Source organism: Lucilia cuprina, chromosome 5 (assembly GCF_022045245.1).
Source record: "Lucilia cuprina isolate Lc7/37 chromosome 5, ASM2204524v1, whole genome shotgun sequence".
In the NCBI taxonomy this organism is placed as follows: domain Eukaryota; kingdom Metazoa; phylum Arthropoda; class Insecta; order Diptera; family Calliphoridae; genus Lucilia; species Lucilia cuprina.
The window spans coordinates 44,365,091-44,387,661 of NC_060953.1; the positions used below are offsets into that span (position 1 = coordinate 44,365,091).

The window sequence follows — 22,571 nt, forward strand, 5'->3', positions numbered from 1 at the left end:
CTATCTATCTATCTATCTATCTACCTACCTATCTACCTATCTATCTATCTATCTATCTATCTATCTATCTATCTATCTATCTATCTATCTATCTATCTATCTATCTATATAGAGTTAACTATAGACTACAAACTAGAAACTAGCCGTCATTCTAGGCTATAATTTAGATAAAACTATAGACTAAAGTATTTATTTCGCTACTGGGTGGTTCCATTAGAGCCCGTTTATAGTTTGATTTCATATTAAAGTAAATTTATTATCATGTTTAGATGAAATTGTTTAAAAGAAGTCCAACTGTATAATAATTTATTTACACCAATAATTTATGTTCAACAATAAAAAATCACTTTTAATTACATTCAATCTATTCTAATCTAATAAATACAGTTAATGAGTTATCATTTAAAACTATATGTATATTTTTTTTAGATAAATCTATTAGAAAATTTTCCAATTCCTGTGGATTTTATGAACAAAAACTGGACCATACGAGTTGCTTGATTTTAAAAAATGCCAAATACAAGTTTTGTGGTCAATTTTATGGATTTTCTATTCAAAATTTTATTACTAGAATTTAATGTTTTTTATTTTCTTACACCATAATTTATTGGTGCAATTTTAATTTATTTTAACGAAATTAGATATAAATTCCAAAAAAGTTTTTATTTGTTTATTCGTCTAAATAAACATTAACAATTTGTTTATATTGATTCGATAAGTAAATGTTTGTCTTTGGACAAGAAGTAAAATAACATTCTGTAATAAATATACAATTTGTTTTAAAGATTTTTGTTATGGAATATTTCAATGAATTATAATAAAATCAAATTAATGGAAATAAATATATGTATATACAACTAATAGAAAACTTCAATAATGTTAATCTAAAAACAATAGATGTAAATGAAATATCAATTTTGCAATTTTATTTAAGATATTTTAAAATTTTCGAAAATAAAAAAGAAATTGCTATTTATATGTTTTAATTCGTATATTTTTTTGTATATTTAAAATAATGTAAAAAAAGTCATTATATATATAAAAAGATTTAATTAAGCTTATATTGTAAATACTTATTAAACCACAATTGACACTGAATAGAGGAGATTTAAAAAAAATCAAACATCCCGACTAAAAAGAGTGAATCAAACAAAAAAAAAACAATCTAGCCGCAACTTAAAAAAATAAGACTAAAACAACCCACGTAATCTAAAATTAATGAAGTGATGTTGTCGTTATCAGTCAAAGATTTAAATGGAAATTATAAACATAAATAAACAAATAAACACACACTCAGTTACAATATAGTAAATAATAAATATTGTAAATATTATTATAACAAAATAAAAGAAAAAAATAAAACAAATTTTAAGTCTCCAGATAAAGTTAGTTTCATATCATATTTTTTAAAGATAAATTATATCTCTGTTGTTGGTTACATTACAGACTATGACTAGTAGTAGTATTACATGCTGTTGTCTAAAGAAATTATGCACAAATTGAGATAAAGTAAAAAATTATTTTATTGTTTTTTACTGTTATTGTATCATGGATTATAAAATCATTTGTTTGAAATGTTTATTGTTTTATTACCATGTTGGTATTTATATGTAATTAAAAGAAGCATGAATGTATTAGTTTGTAATAACACAAAAACCTTCTTTCAAGTTATGTTATATAGTGGGTGTTTGGAAATTGGGCTACTAGGCGATGTTATAATTAAGATATTTATGATGTTTGCTACTAAGTAATTTATTTATTAATTAATCTAATGTATGTGGAACATTTTAAAACCCAAACAAAAGTTAAACCATTTCGTCTATAAACCCAAATATAATCACGTTTCAGGAGTAAAACGCGACAATTTTATACAATTTCTAAACTAGACTTTAGACTAAACTATTGCATAAAATATAGACTATAGATTGGACTTTTGACTAGACTATAGACTAGACTATAACCTAGACTATAGTCTAGTCTATGGTCTAGTCTATAGTCTAGTCTATAGTCTGGTCTATAGTCTAGTCTATAGTCTGGTCTATAGTCTAGTCTATAGTTTAATCTATAGTCTAGTCTATAGTCTAGTCTATAGTCTAGTCTATAGTCTAGTCTATAGTCTAGTCTATAGTCTAGTCTATAGTCTAGTCTATAGTCTAGTCTAAAGTATAGTCTAAAGTATAGTCTAAAGTATAGTCTATAGTCTAGTCTATAGTCTAGTCTATAGTCTAGTCTATAGAATAGTCTATGGTCTATAGTCTAGTCTATAGTCTAATCTATAGTCTAGTCCATAGTCTAGTCCATAGTCTAGTCCATAGTCTAGTCCATAGTCTAGTCTATAGTCTAGTCTATAGTCTAGTCTATGGTCTAGTCTATAGTCTGGTCTATAGTCTAGTCTTTAATCTAATCTGTAATCTAGTCTATATTCTAGTATAGTCTAGTCTATATTCTAGTCCATAGTCCAGTCTAAAGTCTAGTTTATAGTCTAGTATATAGTCTAGACTATAGTCTAGTCAATAGTCATTTAACAGTACATAGTCTAGTCTACTTTTTAGTATAATTTACTGTAGCAATTTCTACATTCTAGTCTGTAGTATACTCTATTATATAGTCTATAGTCTAGTCTTCAGTCTAGTATATAGTCTAGTCTATAGTCTAGTCTATAGTCTAGTCTATAGTCCAGTCTATAGTCTAGTCTATAATAGTACATAGTCTAGTCTAGTTTTTTGTATAATTTACTTTAGCAATTTCTACATTCTAGTTTGTAGTATACTCTATTATCTAGTCTATAGTCTTGTATATAGTCTAGTCCATAGTCTAGTCTATAATCTAGTCTATAGTCTAGTCTATAGTCTAGTCTATAGTCTAGTCTATAGTCTAGTCTATAGTCTAGTCTATAGTCTAGTCTATGGTCTAGTCTATAGTCTAGTCTATAGTCTAGTCTATAGTCTAGTCTATAGTCTAGTCTATAGTCTAGTCTATAGTCTAGTCTATAGTCTAGTCTTTAGTCTAGTCTATAGTCTAGTCTATAGTCTAGTCTATAGTCTAGTCTAGTCTATAGTCTAGTCTATAGTCTAGTCTATAGTCTAGTCTATAGTCTAGTATATAGTCTAGTCTATAGTCTAGTCCATAGTCCAGCCTGTAGTTTAATCTATAGTCCAGTCTATAGTCTAGTCTATAGTCTAGTCTATAATCTAATCTATGATCTAGCCTATATTCTAGTCTATATTCTAGTATAGTCTATTCTAGTCTATATTCTAGTCCATAGTCCAGTCTAAAGTCTAGTTTATATTCTAGTATATAGTCTAGACTATAGTCTAGTCAATAGTCATTTAACAGTACATAGTCTAGTCTAGTTTTTAGTATAATTTACTGTAGCAATTTCTACATTCTAGTCTGTAGTATACTCTATTATCTAGTCTATAGTCTAGTCTATTATCTAGTCTATAGTCTAGTCTATAGTCTAGTCTATAGTCTAATCTATAGTCTAATCTATAGCCTAGTCTATATTCTATGCAATAGTTCAGTCTAAAGTTTACTTTATAGTCTAGTATATAGTCTAGTTTACAGTCCAGTATGTAGTCACTAGTCAATTAACAGTACATAGTCTAGTCTACAGTCTAGCCTAGTTTTTAGTATACAGGCGTATAGTTTATAGCCGCCTGTAGTAATCTAGTCTATTGTCGTCTTGTCTATAGTCTTACAGTATTTAGTCTATAGTCGTCTATTTTATACTTGTATCGTCTAGTGTAGACTACAGTGTGGGCTATAGCCTAGTCTATACTCAAGTAAAGTGTACAGTCTATAGTCTAGTCTATATTCTTGTCTGTAGTCTAGTATATAGTCTTGTATATAGTCTAGTCTACAGTCTAATATATAGTCTGGTCTGTAGTCCTGCCTATAGTCGTGTATATAAACTTATCTATAGCCTAGTCTAAAGTCTGGTCTATAGTCAATTCTACAGTCTAGTCTGTCTATAGTCTACAATATAGTCTATACTCTGCCTATACTCTAGTCTATACATTCTATAGGTCTATTCTCTACTCTAGTATTTTATTATTTATATTTCTTTTAATTTACAGTGTCTATCATAAAAACAATCTGTAACTACTATACGGGTTTTCATTTATTAAACCATTTTTATTTAATTTTCATCGAAAGTATCATGTTGACAAGTAGTCCGTTTTAATTGTCACATAATTAGAGTGAAAAATTAAAATTCATTTATTTTCATTGTGAAGAAATGAAGATTTCAATTTTCAAAAATATGTTTGATTAAAAAACTACAAACACACAAACTACAGTGGGCGTTTATTTCATTAATAACAATGACAGAGAAAAATTAATATTCATTAGAAAAAAAATACCAATAGAAACGAGTTTTTTTAGTTTTTATATATTTTGGGGAGTTTAATGTTTAATGACAGTTTATGAGGTGCTGATGAAAAAAAAAAAAAAGTTAAACCAGAAATGTGGTTGTTATGTGTTTTTGAGGAAAAATGTATAGTAAAAATTGAATTAAGAATAATCAACAAAGAAATTGTAAAATTTTAGCTATTTTGATGTTTAATTATATGTAATTACTTTTGTGTTTTTAATAGATGTTTTTTAGTTTTATTTTTAATTGCAAATTAACCAAATTTGGCTTTCAAAATGTTGAGTGAGTGTTTTTAAAAATTTTAAGCTTTTGTTAGAAATTTTGCCTCTAGAAAATCGTGTTTAATACTTTTTTGTTTAATTGATTTCCGTCAGTTGACAATGGCTTTGACATGTTTTTGTTTTTCTAAGTTTTTTTTATAAAATTTAAAAAAAACAAATAAAAATTGAAAATGAATATTCTACATAAAACACGACAACAACGTCTCGATTGCATATGAAGAAAAATTGCAATTTTATTTAACAAATTAATCATGTATTAGTCAGATACAAAAAAAGATGCATCTGTTTTGTATAAGCATTGGCTTTGAGACAGTGTTTTCTAAGAGAGAAAATTTTGGAAAAAGAAATTCAATAAAATTTGCTAAAGCCTTAAAAGAACATTGAGTTAATATTAGAATTTTCCTTTAATTTTTTTGTATCAGTAATTTATATACCAAAAGAAATATTACGATATCCATCAAATTTGCCAAATCATAAACAATATGACAAAACATACTAAAAATAGACTGTATAGTTTTTATTATAGTTTTTTTTTTCGTATCCCTTGCAGGTGTTATATAAACACAAAAACCGTTTAACTGCAAATCCATAAAATTAGCATCAAACACGCAACTTTTGAACCCAGAAATACAAAAATAAATATAAATAACAAAAAATATGACATATAGACAAAGAATTAAATATAAATAAACAACACAAATATCCAACTATATATTTTTAGATAATTTAATATGCAGACAATATACAAAACAATTTTGCACAATATGTTTATTACGAGAATTAATGAAAAACTATGAAAAATTTTTATAAAAAAAAAAACAAAACGACCTAAACTCCTACTAAAATGAAAAATTAACTTTGGTTTCAAACATACAAAAGAATAAAACTGTTTTGCTCAAGTAATAAATGTCAAAAAATACCATGATGCAAATAAATACATGCCGAGCACACAATATTATTAAAAAACTACCCTGCAGTTTTAAAGATGGGCATTGACTTACTTTGGTTAAAATATTGTTATTCAAAAAATCTTCTAATGTTGAAAACGGTGAGAAAAACTTGTCAATTTCTTCCAAAGACAGATTGGTAGGTAACTAATAGCGATCCTGGTTGTTTGAACTGAATGAAACAACATTTCTTAATACATATTTGCAAAATTAAAACTATAGTCTAGTCTATAATCTTGTATATAGTCTTGTCTATTGTATAGTCAATAGTCTAGTCTATAATCTAGTCTATAGTCTAGTCCATAGTCCAGTCTATAGTCTAGTCTATAGTCAAGTCTATAGTCTACATTATAGTATAGTGTATAGTCTAGTCTACAGTATAATCTATAGTATAATCTATAGCCCAATCTATAGTCTAGTCTATATTGTCTAGTCTAGTCTATTGTATAGCATTTAATCTACTTTATTATATATTCTATAGTCCTCTCTATAGTCTAGTCTATAGTCTTGTCTATAGTCATGTCTATAGTCCAGTCTATAGTCAAGTCTATAGTATAGTCTATAGCCTAGCCCATAGTCTAAACTATAGTCTAGTCTATATTGTCTATTATTTAGTCTAGTATATAGTCTATACTATATCCTACAGCCTAGTCTAGTGTCTACTCTACTGTCTAGTACATAATTAAGTCTATAATCTTGTCTGTAGTATAATATTAAGTTTAGTATATAGTCTAGTCTATAATCTAGTCTATAGACTATTACATAGTCTAGTCTATTGTATAGTATATGGTATAGTATATAGTCTACTCTAAAAGCTAGATTATAGCCTTATCTATGGTCTCGTTTATAATCTAGTCTATTATATATTCTATAGTCCACTTTAAAACGTATTCCATTATCTACTTTATAGTCTAGTCTATAGTCTTATATATAGTCTTGTCTATTGTATAGTCAATAGTCTAGTCTATAATCTAGTCTATAATCTAGTCCATAGTCTAGTCTATAGTCAAGTCTATAGTCAAGTCTATAGTCTACATTATAGTATAGTGTATAGTCTAGTCTACAGTATAATCTATAGTATAATCTATAGCCCAATCTATAGTCTAGTCTATATTGTCTAGTCTAATCTAGTCTATTGTATAGCATTTAATCTACTTTATTATATATTCTATAGTCCTCTCTATAGTCTAGTCTATAGTCTTGTCTATAGTCAAGTCTATAGTCCAGTCTATAGTCAAGTCTATAGTATAGTCTATAGCCTAGCCCATAGTCTAAACTATAGTCTATATTGTCTATTATTTAGTCTAGTATATAGTTTATACTATATCCTACAGCCTAGTCTAGTGTCTACTCTACTGTCTAGTACATAATTAAGTCTATAATCTTGTCTGTAGTATAATATTAAGTTTAGTATATAGTCTAGTCTATAATCTAGTCTATAGACTATTACATAGTCTAGTCTATTGTATAGTATATGGTATAGTATATAGTCTACTCTAAAAGCTAGATTATAGCCTTATCTATGGTCTCGTTTATAATCTAGTCTATTATATATTCTATAGTCCACTTTAAAACGTATTCCATTATCTACTTTATTGTCTAGGCTATAGTCTAGTCTATAGCCTAGTTTATTGTCTAGTCTATAGCCTAGTCTATAGTCTAGTCTATAGTCTAGTCTATAGTCTAGTCTATAGTCTAGTTTATAGTCTAGTCTATAGTCTAGTCTATAGTCTAGTCTATAGTCTAGTCTATAGTCTAGTCTATAGTTTAGACTATAGTCTAGTCTAGTCCACTCTAAAACGTAGTCTATTGTCTACTTTATTGTCTAGCCTATAGTCTAGTCTATATCCTAGTTTATTGTCTAGTCTATAGTCTAGTCTGTAGTCTAGTCTTTAGTCTGGTCTATAGTCTAGTCTATAGTCTAGTCTATTCCATAATCTTGTCTATGGTCTAGCCTATAGTCCAGTCTATTATACATTCTATATTCTAGTTTATATTCTAGGCTATAGTCTAGCCTATAGTCTAGTCCATAGTCTAGTCTATAGTCTAGTCTATGTCTAGTCTACAGTCTAAAATCTAGTCTATAAAATAGTCTGTAGTATAGTATATAGTCTAGTCTATTGTCTAGTCTTTAGTCCACTCTTTATTCTAGTCTATAGTCTAGTCTACAGTCTAGTCTATAGTCTAGTCCATAGTCTAGTCTATAATCTGGTCTATAGTCTAGTCTATAGTATAGTCTATAGTCTAGTATATAGCCTAGTCTATCGACTAGTTTTTGTTCTAGTCTTGTCTATAGCTTAGTCCATAGTCTAGTCTGTAGTCTAGTCTATAGTCTGGTCTGTAGTATAGTCTTTAGTATTCTTTATAGTCTAGTCCATATTCTTGTCCATAGTCTATTCTATAGTCTTGTCAGAAGCCGAGTTTATAATCTATTTTATACATATGTATATATATGCTCCATAGTCGTACAGTGTACAAATGTCATTCTGATTTAAAAATACAACATGCTAAATTTTCTCTTTTGAAAACAACAACAAATTTACAAAATTCACATTGCGAGTATCACGATACATTTTTCCGTAAAACAAAAAAAACGATTAAGTAAACACAAAATTTTTGGTACACAAAAATTTGCAACAAAAAAAAACGGAAAACAGAATCAAATTTTTTTAAACCCATTTGGATTGTTAAAGAAAATAAAGCTTTATTTTTAAAAACTTAAGAATTATTATTGGTCAAATGTAATTGTTATTGGTATTGACTCAAAATAAAATCATCCAACAAAACAAAAAAGCTAAACGAAATAAAGCTGGGCTTGGTTTTTAAATCGCATTTTTTATTGTTTTCAAAAATTTTTGTTTTGCATACATACTTCGATTCCATTCAATTTATTTTTTTTTTTTTTTTTTTTTTTTTTTTTTTTTTGTTTAATATTTTTTTCCTCAAACATGTATCAATAACTTGGTGTTTTTTTCGTTTATGTTTAAGTATCATAGTTTATGTTTTGAATTTAGTTTTTTTTTTTGCGATTTTCGCAATGACATGAAACAACATGCAATGTCATATTTATGAAAAACCACATAAAAGAAACCAAACCAACAACACTACCATCATCAACCCAGAACCAATAACGGCAATTAAAAACACACGAGGAGTCTGACTAAACGCCACCCAATACAAAAATCGAACTTAAATTTTTTTATAAGACATAAATATTAAGAAAAAAAATTCAAAGCCACGGGTGTATGGCTCAGGTACATACATATGTGTAGTACCAAGGGTATCAACGTGTGTTTGTTAACATTGATTGGAGTAACAAAGAATAATCAACAAAAAGTATATTGAAACGAATAAGAATTTAAATTTTGTTTTTATTATTTTAGCGAGATTTTGACAAATGTGCCGTCAATAGTGTTGTTATGCTTAACCTAAATGTCAAAAAGATATTCAATATTGTATCTATACACATATACATACATATATTTATAGATTTATTGACAGTTTTTGGTTTTGGGATTTGTTCGAAGTAAAAATAGGTTACCAGAAGGTAAAAATCGTTTAATGTTACTCAGTTTAAAAGGGGCTTACAACAACATGAAGAGAACAAGTTCTGTTTTTAATCAGAAATTTAAATTAATGCTTATTTATCGAATGTCGTTTTGTAAAGATCTACCTACCTACCTATCTATCTATCTATCTATCTATCTATCTATCTATCTATCTATCTATCTATCTATCTATCTATATATCTATATATCTATCTATCTATCTATCTATCTATCTATCTATCTATCTATCTATCTATCTATCTATCTATCTATCTATCTATCTATCTATCTATCTGTCTATCTATCTATCTATCTATCTATCTATCTATCTATCTATCTATCTATCTATCTATCTATCTATCTATCTATCTATCTATCTATCTATATATCTATCTATCTATCTATCTATCTATCTATCTATCTATCTATCTATCTATCTATCTATCTATCTATCTATCTATCTATCTATCTATCTATCTATCTATCTATCCATCTATCAATCTATCTATCTATCTATCTATCTATCTATCTATCTATCTATCTATCTATCTATCTATCTATCTATCTATCTATATATCTATCTATCTATATATCTATCTATCTATCTATCTATCTATCTATCTATCTATATATCTATCTATCTATCTATCTATCTATCTATCTATCTATCTATCTATCTATCTATCTATCTATCTATCTATCTATCTATCTATCTATCTATCTATCTATCTATCTATCTATCTATCTATCTCTCTTTCTATCTATCTATCTATCTATCTATCTATCTATCTATCTATCTATCTATCTATCTATCTATCTATCTATCTATCTATCTATCTATTTATCTATCTATCTATCTATCTATCTATCTATCTATCTATCTATCTATCTATCTATCTATCTATCTATCTATCTATCTATTTATCAATCAATCAATCTATCTATCTATCTATATATCTATCTATCTATCTATCTATCTATCTATCTATCTATCTATCTATCTATCTATCTATCTATCTATCTATCTATATATCTATCTATCTATCTATCTATCTATCTATCTATCTTTCTATCTATCTATCTATCTATCTATCTATCTATCTATCTATCTATCTATCTATTTATCTATCTATCTATCTATCTATCTATCTATCTATCTATCTATCTATCTATCTATCTATCTATCTATCTATCTAATCTTCTATTGCTAAATTTTAACGAACTTTGATGCATTAACATATGAAAAGAAAAAACTATTTTTAGTTTATTAAATATGACTATACTGTAAACTAAAGTATTTCTACTACACATTTTGCTTAAATATTTCCAAAAATCATACATTTTTTCGCTGCTCAAAGCACCTGAATTCCAAAATAATGTAAAGTTATGCAAAACTTATCAATGTCACCAGCCTGGTACGGATACAGAGAATAATATAAACTCTTATCTCATAACGTTCGTTCCATTAACATGTGTATCAAAACATTTTATGGCATTTTAATGCACAACAAGAACAAAACATAACAGATTCAGATACATAGAAACTAACAAACGAACTTATAGTAAGTAACCAGCAAGCTTTCAAATAGAGAACAAAACAACAGATGAAAAATTCAGATAATTCCTGGAATCCTTGACAACCATTACGAAAAAGGAAATAGAGAGCAGTTAAATAAGAGCTGAAATTCGGAAAAATATATGTATGTAAAAGAAAAAGAGAGAAAGCTTTCACTTTAACAGTTTCCTTTTTAACGTTAACTGTTAAATAAAAACTGTAGCACACTTGTAGACTAGTAGTCATAACATTGAAATGTAGGTGAAATGTTATTAACAGTGTATTTTGAAATTAATGACGTCATTAAATATACATTTTATGCTGCAGCTACATCAGGCTAGTGCACGGTTAGTCGGTCACTCATCGAGAATCGATGAATGCACATTATTTTGTTACAAACAAATAAATGTTGGTGTTAATTTCGTAAGCGCGCTTCTTTTTTACTAGTTTTATTGTTATTTTCATTATTACCAGTATATTTTTGTATGTTTTTATTGTTTCTTTTCTTATTATTGTTGTATAGTTCTAGCATTATTAGTAGTTTTTTTTCTGTTATGTTCTGTTTGTTAAATGACTGCAGATTGTACTTATACTCGTAGTTAAAATATTATACATGTTAAATACACACTATGCTGCCGCTTCTATTGGCATTGACCCAGTTTATGCAGTTTATAATTTTTAAAGAAGCATTTTTGTTGAGTTTTTTTTCCTCAAAATGTTTTACGATATTTAGTTCTTCTGGGTACTTTTTTTTTGATTTTTTCTGTATTAAATATTTAAGTCGTTATTGATTGGCTAGCTTTATTTTTAGTTCACTATTTATGCTATAACGACTGATGATTAAAAATAAAGAGTATATTTAAATATTTTGCCTTTTTTAAACTTTTTGAACTAGGTCTGAACTAGAACTGAACTAGAACTGAACTAGAACTGAACTAGAACTGAACTAGAACTGAACTAGAACTGAACTAGAACTGAACTAGAACTGAACTAGAACTGAACTAGAACTGAACTAGAACTGAACTAGAACTGAACTAGAACTGAACTAGAACTGAACTAGAACTGAACTAGAACTGAACTAGAACTGAACTAGAACTGAACTAGAACTGAACTAGAACAGAACTAGAACTGAAAGGATTGAGAAAAGATTGAACTAGAATTAAACCAAACTGAACTAGAACTTAATACTAATTGAACTAGAACTCAACTAGAACTGAACTAAATCTTAACGAGTACTGAACTAGAACAGAACTAGAACAGAACTGAACTAGAACTGAACTAGAACTGAACTAGAACTGAACTAGAACTGAACTAGAACTGAACTAGAACTGAACTAGAACTGACTAGAACTGAACTAGAACTGAACTAGAACTGAACTAGAACTGAACTAGAACTGAACTAGAACTGAACTAGAACTGAACTAGAACTGAACTAGAACTGAACTAGAACTGAACTAGAACTGAACTAGAACTGAACTAGAACTGAACTAGAACTGAACTAGAACTGAACTAGAACTGAACTAGAACTGAACTAGAACTGAACTAGAACTGAACTAGAACTGAACTAGAACTGAACTAGAACTGAACTAGAACTGAACTAGAACTGAACTAGAACTGAACTAGAACTGAACTAGAACTGAACTAGAACTGAACTAGAACTGAACAAGAACTGAACTAGAACTGAACTAAAACTGATCTGGAGCTGAAATAGAACTAAACTAGAACTGAGCTAGAACTCATCTAAAACTCAACTAGAACTGAACTAGGAATAAAGAAGAATTTAACTAGAACTGAACTAGTAATGAACTAAAACTTAAATAAACAAGAACTGTACTAGAAATAAATTATGGAAAATATCGGTCCCTGAACTTAATCGCATATCCCTTCTATACTTTTGAACGAATTTTCTTTTATTATTTGAATTTTGAAAAACAATTTTCAATTTTTCTTTACATCTCTATTGAAATATTTGTCTTTTCGGTTGTGATTTTTTTAGTTGTTTTTTTTTATATATATATTTTAAAAATATTTTTGGTGTTATGTTATAAAATTCATCATTCACGGCTTTTTCGAAATCAAAAATTTATAATATAATTTGGTATATCAATTAAAATGTTGAAATATTTAACTTTTTGGAAGAAACCCAAACAAATTACAGCTCCTACCAATGCTGAAACAATATCAAATGTTTTGCTCAAAACTAATGAAATGTTTAAAATGTAAGTAACATATTAGTGGTCAATTTCATAAACATTTTGCTCTAATATCACAAAATGATTCTATGTCAAGCTTATGTTTTTTCGCATAATAATTTTTTTTATATAAAATGCCAAATTCTAGTTGTCAACTGGAGATCATTGCCCAATGACGACTATATTAACATTTACAGAAAAAGTCTGATATTCAATACTTTTTAAAATATTCGCATATTTGAGATCTTAAGAAATCAATTATTCTTTTTTTCAATTCCAGATTCCTTAACAACTGCAGTTGGTTTGTTTACCTATTAGCAAGTTTGCTGATCTTGTGTTGCATTTATTATTACATCTATGATTGCAAAAGACGTTTGGATTTAAGAAGACGTAGAGAAGATTTCCAAAGAGGCAATGAAAGGTTAGTTAAATCCAACTACATTTGAATTGATTCGAAAGAATAAATGTTTATTTTTTAAATTTTCTAAACAGAATTCCTCAACGTCGCCGTCCCGGTGCTGTACATCGAGACCATGAAATATTTCGTAATGCAATTAAAACAGTTCACCGGTATATTGAACCGTATGAAAAGCAGGGCTCAGCAGGAAGATCGTATGTATTGAAAAGAACTCGCAGTGGTGCTATTTATGGCAGTTTTTGTGTAAATGAGGTCAATAGTTAAGGTGTAATCCCATGATTATTTATTTAGGATCATTGATAATTTTTTCATATATTTACGAATCATTTTAGCTTCAGATTTTAAATTATATAATCTATTTTTAATATATAAATAGTACAAAAAAACCAAATTTAACATACAAAATCAATAAATTGTTAATGCAATAAATAAGCCATTTAAATGCAGTTATTAAATAACAGATCTTTTTCTCTTTGAACTTGTTGAATATTTTTTTTGCTACAGCCTAAAAGTATGCAATTACTATATTAAGCTTGAAATCTTAGCAGGGTTGGAAATGTATTTTTATTATAATTAAGAAACAAAAAATTATTCTTTACATATGTACGTATGTATATGAACAATTTAGCACAGTTTGATTACAACTATGAACACGTTTTTAATTAAATATGTATTAAGCAAAGGAGTTATAAGAAACTAATAAACCAAAATTAACTGAATTATAACTAGACATAAATTGAACTAGAACTGAATTAAAATTAAAAAATATTTTAAACTTCTATTGAGGTTTCGCCAGAATTTATCCCCTGAATTACAACTGAACAAGAACTGAACTAGAACTAAACTAAAATTCAACAAGAACTAAAGCTTGGTTGATAAAATAGGACTAAAATACGACTGTAATAGAACAAGAACAGAACTAGAATTGAATAAGAACAGAACTAGAATTTAGCTAGAAATGCACTAGAGTTGAACTGTAACTGAAATAGAACTGAACTAGAACTGGACGACTAGAACTGAACTAGAACTGAACTAGAACTGAACTAGAACTGAACTAGAACTGAACTAGAACTGAACTAAAACTGAACTAGAACTGAACTAGAACTGAACTAGAACTGAACTAGAACTGAACTAGATCTGAACTAGAACTGAACTAGAATTGAACTAGAACTAAACTAGAACTGAACTAGAACTGAACTAGAAATGAACTGGAACTGAACTAGAACTTAACTAGAACGGAACTAGAATTGAACTGGAACTGAACTAGAACTGAACTAGAACTGAACTAGAACTGAACTAGAACTGAACTAGAACTGAACTAGAACTGAACTAGAACTGAACTAGAACTGAACTAGAACTGAACTAGAACTGAACTAGAACTGAACTAGAACTGAACTAGAACTGAACTAGAACTGAACTAGAACTGAACTAGAACTGAACTAGAACTGAACTAGAACTGAACTAGAACTGAACTAGAACTGAACTAGAACTGAACTAGAACTGAACTAGAACTGAACTAGATCTGAACTAGAACTGAACTAGAACTGAACTAGAACTGAACTGGAACTGAACTAGAACTGAACTAGAACTTAATACTAATTGAACTAGAACTGAACTAGAACTGAACTAGAACGGAACTAGAACTGAGCTAGAACTAAACTAGAACTAAACTAGAATTGTACTGGAACTGAACTAGAATTGAACTAGAACTGAGCTAGAACTGAACTAGAACTGAACTAGAACTGAACAAGTACTGAACTAGGACTACACTAAATCTGAACTAAAACTTAAACATGGTTGAACAAATAGAACTGAACTAGGACTAAATAAGAATGTAATAGAAGTGAATAAGAACAGAACTAGAACTGAACTAGAACTGAACTTTAACTGAGTTAAAAACGAAGTAGAACTAATCAAGAACTAAACTAAAAATAAACATGAACTAAACTAGAACTGAAGTGATCCTGAAACTGAACTAAACCTGAACTAGAAATTAACTAAAACTGTACTACAACTGAACTAAACTAGAATTGTTTCCGAGCTGAAGTAGAACTTAACTAGAACTGAACTTAACTAGTATTTATACAAAACTGAAGTGGAACTAAATAAGAACTGAACTAGAAGTAAGATAGAACTAGGACTTTACTCGAATTAAACTAGAACTGAACTAGATGTGAAGTGTACTAGAAAAGAACTAAAATAGAATTGAACTAGAACTTAAATAGAACTGAACTAGAATTGATTCAGAACTGAAGAAGAACTTCAGAAGGTCTTAACTGGAACTGAACAGAAAATGAAGTAGAACTGAACTATACTGAAAACTTTCTATAAAAGAAAATGATTTCATAATCTTTTTCGCTTTTAAAATTTTAAGAAAATATATTAACATCACCTTCGTGATATAGGTGAAATAATGGAGCGATCTTAACTATTTTCAATAGGCTTCGTCCCTTGATCAAAAGATGATCATGTACCAAATTTTATTGAATTATCTTCAAAATTGCGACCTGTAGTTTGATTGCAAGGTTTACATGGACGGACGGACGGTCATAGCTAAATCGACTCAGAAAATGATTCTGAGCCGATTGGTATTATGTATTACAGACATCCACAGTACAAACACAGCATAAACCCAATATATCCTCCCCAATAAAGTGGTATAAAAAAGAATTGTTGCTGAATAAAAATAAATTTTTACAAACAAAAAAATTTTTGTAAATTTTACGCATTGAATTTTTTTACAAAAAATATAAACATAAAGATACTTGTCATCAGCTTTAAACATCTAACACTTGCTATAAACAGTCAACCCTTAGATGTCATCACATGTTGCAAATACAAATGCTCAGACAAATACAAGCATAAATGTAGTTTACGAGACCATGACGTTTTTGCTGAATATGACAGAAAAAAAAATATTTTGACATCATGTTCAAGCTAAAATAAAAACATTGAAAAAATCTTGAGCTGATTCTAGGGAAAAACTATAAAAATGTATGTCTGTTAAACAATTTTACACATATTTGTTTACATAATAAAAACGCATGCGTCAAATGTCAAAATATGTCCTTAAACTGAAACAATAAGAGAGAGAGAGGGAGATGAGAGAAAAGTGCGTGAGAGTAGTTTTAAAAAGAAAATTATAGTGATTACACAAACAACAACCTGTGAATAGAAGAAAAACAAAAAAAATCATGTCAACAGTAAAAGAGATAAAGGAAGAAGACAACTCAGAAAACGTTAAAACCAAACAATAACAATAAAAACAGCTAACAAAAAGCTTTTGCCATTTAGCCAGGCCAACCAATTTTTTTTTTTTAACAAAATGTTTTCGGACACAAACAAGTAGAGGCAGCCAGTAAAGGCAACACAATTTTCCACACAAAACAGTTGATGTGAAGATTTTATGCGGTAAAGTTGGTCTAAAGTGCCTAAACGAAGACGACGTAGTAGAAGCAGACGACGACGAGTGCGACGGTGTTTAAAACAAAAAAACAAACTTGTGATTGAGTGTGTTTGGAAAACAAAAATACAACAAAAGTGGATGGTTTAAAAATATAGAAAAAATAACAAAAAACACACAACAAAGTATATGTATATGAAAAAAAAGCTTAATTAAACCTCAAAAAAAATTTAAATAAAAAAAATCAATTTAGTAATTACTACAAATTATTTATCAAAATAAATGTTTAACAACAAAAAAAGGTGCTTTTGACAAAAAAGAAAACAACATCAAAAATAAGTTTTTGTTTTAAATATCTTAACAAAAACAAAGCAATTTGTTTTAAATTAATATTTAAAATCTCTCTATTAATAATTATAATTGAAAGTAGACAACAGAAAAGTATATTTTTTATTCTATATAATGTTTTTTGTTGTTGCAAAAAAAAAACGACAACACCCACCCAGCCAGACGTCAACAGAGTAAATGAAGAAAGAAAAATAGAAATGAAAACAAAAAATACAAAAAAATAAAAAAAAACAAAACAAAAATTCCTTATTAAACCAAACAAATTATAAATCAACTTAAAAATAACAAACAAATTAAAACATAAATTCTTAAAAATTAATTGTGGCAAAAAATAAATATTTTTCTTTTAACAAAAACAACCTTACTTAACATGCTTAAATTGAAAAAAATTGTCTTTATTTTTTTCAAGTTTTCCTTAAAAAATTTTATACATTTTCCTTTTTTATGCTTTATCTTGCTTTTTTTCTTTCTTATTAAATGTAACGTGCGCATGTGGGTGTTCCATAACAAGCAGCACGTGAAACTACCCCAAAAACAACACAATTAACTAAATACAAATGTGTTTTAGAGAAAAAGAGCTGAAAAAATGTTACACATACTAACTAGTCTATTGTTATTTATTGTTGTTGTTTTGTTAGCAAAAAGATATTATCTTTATTGTAATGCTATTTGTTGTTATCAAACAATAACAAAAATAAACAAAATTAAAAATCTATTAAAAGAAAAAGAAAAAATATCAAAAATTGTGATGCTTTTAAGAAATTTTTAATAATTGGCTATCACAAAAAAAAATAAATAACTTACTATTCCAGAAGTCTGTGTTATTTGTGCATTATGGACAAACTTATGGCTCGTAGTTTTTCCTTACATCTACAAAAATGTTGTCAATGAACTATGTACTGGACTAAACTACTACTGTAATGGACTAAACTACTACTGTACTAAACTTTAGACTAGACTTTAGACAACCATTGAATAGACTGTAGACAAAACTATAAATATGACTATAGACCAGACTATAGACTAGATTAGACTAGACTATAGATTTGACTAGACTGTAGACTACATTATAGACTAGAATATAGACAAGAATAAAGACTATAGAAAAGACTATATACTAGACTATAAACTAGACTAGACCAGACTATAGACTAGTCTATAGAATAAACAATAGACAAGACTATCGACTAGACTAGACCATAGACTATAATATTGACTTAACTATAGACGAGATTATAAGCTACACTGCACTAGAGACTGGACTATAGATTAGAGTATAGACATGATTATAGACTATATAATAGACTATAAACTGAACTATAGACCAGACTATAAACTATACTATAGACAACACTAAAGTCCAGACTATAGACTAGACTAAAGACTAGACTATAGACTAGACTACATACTAGACTATAGACTAGACTATAGACTAGACTATAGACTAGACTATAGACTAGACTATAGACTAGACTATAGACTAGACTATAGACTAGACTATAGACTAGACTATAGACTAGACTATAGACTAGACTATAGACTAGACTATAGACTAGACTATAGACTAGACTATAGACTAGACTATAGACTAGACTATAACTAGACTATAGACTAGACTATAGACTAGACTATAGACTAGACTATAGACTAGACTATAGACTAGACTATAGACTAGACTATAGACTAGACTATAGACTAGACTATAGACTAGACTATAGACTAGACTATAGACTAGACTATAGACTAGACTATAGACTAGACTATAGAATAGACTATAGACTAGACTATAGACTAGACTATAGACTAGACTATAGACTAGACTATAGACTAGACTATAGACTAGACTATAGACTAGACTATAGACTAGACTATAGACTAGACTATAGACTAGACTATAGACTAGACTATAGACTAGACTATAGACTAGACTATAGACTAGACTATAGACTAGACTATAGACTAGACTATAGACTAGACTATAGACTAACTATAGACTAGACTATAGACTAGACTATAGACTAGACTATAGACTAGACTATAGACTAGACTATAGACTAGACTATAGACTAGACTATAGACTAGACTATAGACTAGACTATAGACTAGACTATAGACTAGACTATAGACTAGACTATAGACTAGACTATAGACTAGACTATAGACTAGACTATAGACTAGACTATAGACTAGACTATAGACTAGACTATAGACTAGACTATAGACTAGACTATAGACTAGACTATAGACTAGACTATAGACTAGACTATAGACTAGACTATAGACTAGACTATAGACTAGACTATAGACTAGACTATAGACTAGACTATAGACTAGACTATAGACTAGACTATAGACTAGACTATAGACTAGACTATAGACTAGACTATAGACTAGACTATAGACTAGACTATAGACTAGACTAAACTAGACTATAGACTAGACTATAGACTAGACTATAGACTAGACTATAGACTAGACTATAGACTAGACTATAGACTAGACTATAGACTAGACTATAGACTAGACTATAGACTAGACTATAGACTAGACTATAGACTAGACTATAGACTAGACTATAGACTAGACTAGACTATAGACTAGACTATAGACTAGACTATAGACTAGACTATAGACTAGACTATAGACTAGACTATAGACTAGACTATAGACTAGACTATAGACTAGACTATAGACTAGACTATAGACTAGACTATAGACTAGACTATAGACTAGACTATAGACTAGACTATAGACTAGACTATAGACTAGACTATAGACTAGACTATAGACTAGACTATAGACTAGACTATAGACTAGACTATAGACTAGACTATAGACTAGACTATAGACTAGACTATAGACAAGACTATAGGCTAGACTATAGGCTAGACTATAGGCTAGACTATAGACTAGACTAGACTATAGACAAGACTATAGACTAGACTATAGACTAGACTATAGACTAGACTATAGACTAGACTATAGACTAGACTATAGACTAGACTATAGACTAGACTATAGAGTAGACTATAGACTAGACAATAGACTAGACAATAGACTAGACTATAGACTAGACTATAGACTAGACAATAGACTAGACTATAGACTAGACTATAGACTAGACAATAGACTAGACTATAGACTAGACTATAGACTAGACTAGACTTTAGACTATAGACTAGACTAGATTAAAGACTAAACTATAGACTAGACTTAAGGCAAGACTATATACTACCATGTTGGCTATGTATCAAAGTTTATAAGTAAGAAAAAGGACCGAAAATAGTGTGGGGTGGGTACCACATTATTTGTCAAAATCAAAAAGAACTTAAGTACTGAATTTTGCATGTTTGACCTACCCAATAGATTTATTTGTTCTGATCAACATAAGTCGGTTGGGTCTCAACCTGAAAACCACATCAAATTAGTTGCTGATCAGCACTTTTGTTAAAATTTCGACCAACTATGAGAAACAGTTGATAAATTGTATATATCTTAGTAATAGTATAAATTAAAATAAACTACTTTTACTAAGATTAGTGACAATGTATAACTAGTTTCACAGTGTTCCACAGAACGAGTTACTGAAGTAATAGCGGCGGTACTATAACCATTGAATTTTTGAAAAATATATCTCTAAATTTATACTCTTCATTTAACGCTAGTAAATAGTTTATAGTTTTAACTTATAAGTGTAACATCTGCATTTATTTACATTTATGTTTTTATTATATTTCTATAAAATAAGCACGTGCTGACTATAAACCAAATGTTCTCAAGTTTATTTTGTTTTGTTCTAAACAATGTTTGTTTAATTGCTAAAGAGTATGAGTACGTTTATATACACAAACTGACGCGTTTTTAAGGTAAAACAACTGTCATTTAACAAATACATACATATTTATGTAGTTTATTTACCTTGAAGAAAATTAGGTTCTATGAGAAGGGGAGAAAATATGAATTTTTATTATTTGATAACATATGGTGACATTACTAATTCATTTAAATTTTCAAACATTCATCCTTGCATTCATTTATGTATAGTTGTTTGAGAGTTTATTCTCATACACTAGGGTTGTCATAGGAGGCGTATACGTATAATTATTTTAAATTGAAATATTAATTATACGACACAGTAACAGAGTATGTGGTGTGTTTTCATTACAATAACATGGTGGTGAATGGACAGACAGACATACGGACGGACGTCTATTAACGGAATATTAAACATTTATTTTATAATATTTTTAATGTCTTGATATTAAGAAGAATTTTTTATAGAAAAAAAGGTTCAAAATAAAGTTTAACAAAAACGTGGGAATAAAACAATTGTTTTAAAAGTTGAAAAAATTTTGTTGCTTTAGTTACACTTTTTAGTTATTATTGGTGTGCTATTTTAATGCAGGTTTAAAAATCTATTTTGTTTAAATATTTTGTAACTCTTCGATCTGTGTTACACAAATTTTTTGAAAATATCATCTGGGAAAAAGTAAATTTCTTAAGGAAAAATTACTTTTTTTTTAAAGTACTATTGTTAGACTAGACTATGGACTAGACTATAGACTAGACTGTAGACTAAACTATAGACTAGACTATAGACTAGACTATAGACTAGACTATAGACAAGACTATAGACTAGAATATAGACTAGACTATAGACTATACTATAGACTATACTATAGACTAGACTATAGACTATACTATAGACTAGACTATAGACTAGACTATAGACTATGCTATAGACTAGACTATAGACTAGACTATAGACTAGACTATAGACTAGACTATAGACTAGACTATAGACTAGACTATAGACTAGACTATAGACTAGACTATAGACTAGACTATAGACTAGACTATAGACTAGACTATAGACTAGACTATAGACTAGACTATAAACTAGACTATAGACTAGACTATGGACTAGACTATAGACTAGACTATAGACTATACTATAGACCATACTATATACCAGACTATAGACTAGACTATAGACTAGACTGTAGACTAGACTATAGACTAGATTATATACTAGACTATAGACTAGACTATAGACCAGACTATAGACTAGAAAAAAAACGAATTTAAAAATACAAAATTTCTTAAAAAATGCGTATAAAATTTCAACTCACCTGCTTTAACATCATTAAAAATTCCTTTGTCTGTTGTAGATTATTTTTATCTTTTTTTAAGAACATTTCATTTAAAGGTGTGGTAGGTTTAGGTTTAATATTACTGCTAACAAAAAGTACGCCAACAACAGCTACACTGTCCGCATTTTCCATTTACTCTAAAATTAGAAACAAGAAAACAAAAAAACATGAGATAAAAAACCAAGAATATAAAAAAAAGAAATTATTCCCTTAAGGATGTTTGTGAAAAGATAAATAAAAATTTTTATTCTTGTATAGACTTATTTTAAGGTTTTAGTTGGTTTTTAGTTTGTATATAAAAGTATATTGAAATGTGTGTCTGTGTGAGTGTAAGTGTATTTATCCAACAAGG

The 22,571-nt window shown here is 28.5% G+C and overlaps 2 protein-coding genes across 2 annotated transcripts in view; one reads left to right on the forward strand and one right to left on the reverse strand.

Annotated features, from left to right (window-relative positions):
- LOC111675714 (myb-like protein I) overlaps nt 1–22,344 on the reverse strand; it is a 99,375-nt gene extending 77,031 nt beyond the window's left edge. Inside the window, exon 1 of the mRNA XM_046950899.1 lies at nt 22,199–22,344. The gene's annotated coding sequence lies outside the window, so the exon portion shown is untranslated. The remainder of the gene's footprint in view (nt 1–22,198) is intronic.
- LOC111683364 lies at nt 12,695–13,788 on the forward strand. The gene is made up of 3 exons (XM_023445438.2): nt 12,695–12,924; nt 13,178–13,318; nt 13,390–13,788. Exons 1-3 carry the CDS (start codon nt 12,818–12,820, stop codon nt 13,577–13,579), a joined length of 438 nt encoding a protein of 145 aa, XP_023301206.2. The 5' UTR covers nt 12,695–12,817; the 3' UTR covers nt 13,580–13,788.
- Nucleotides 22,345–22,571: the final 227 nt, after the last annotated feature.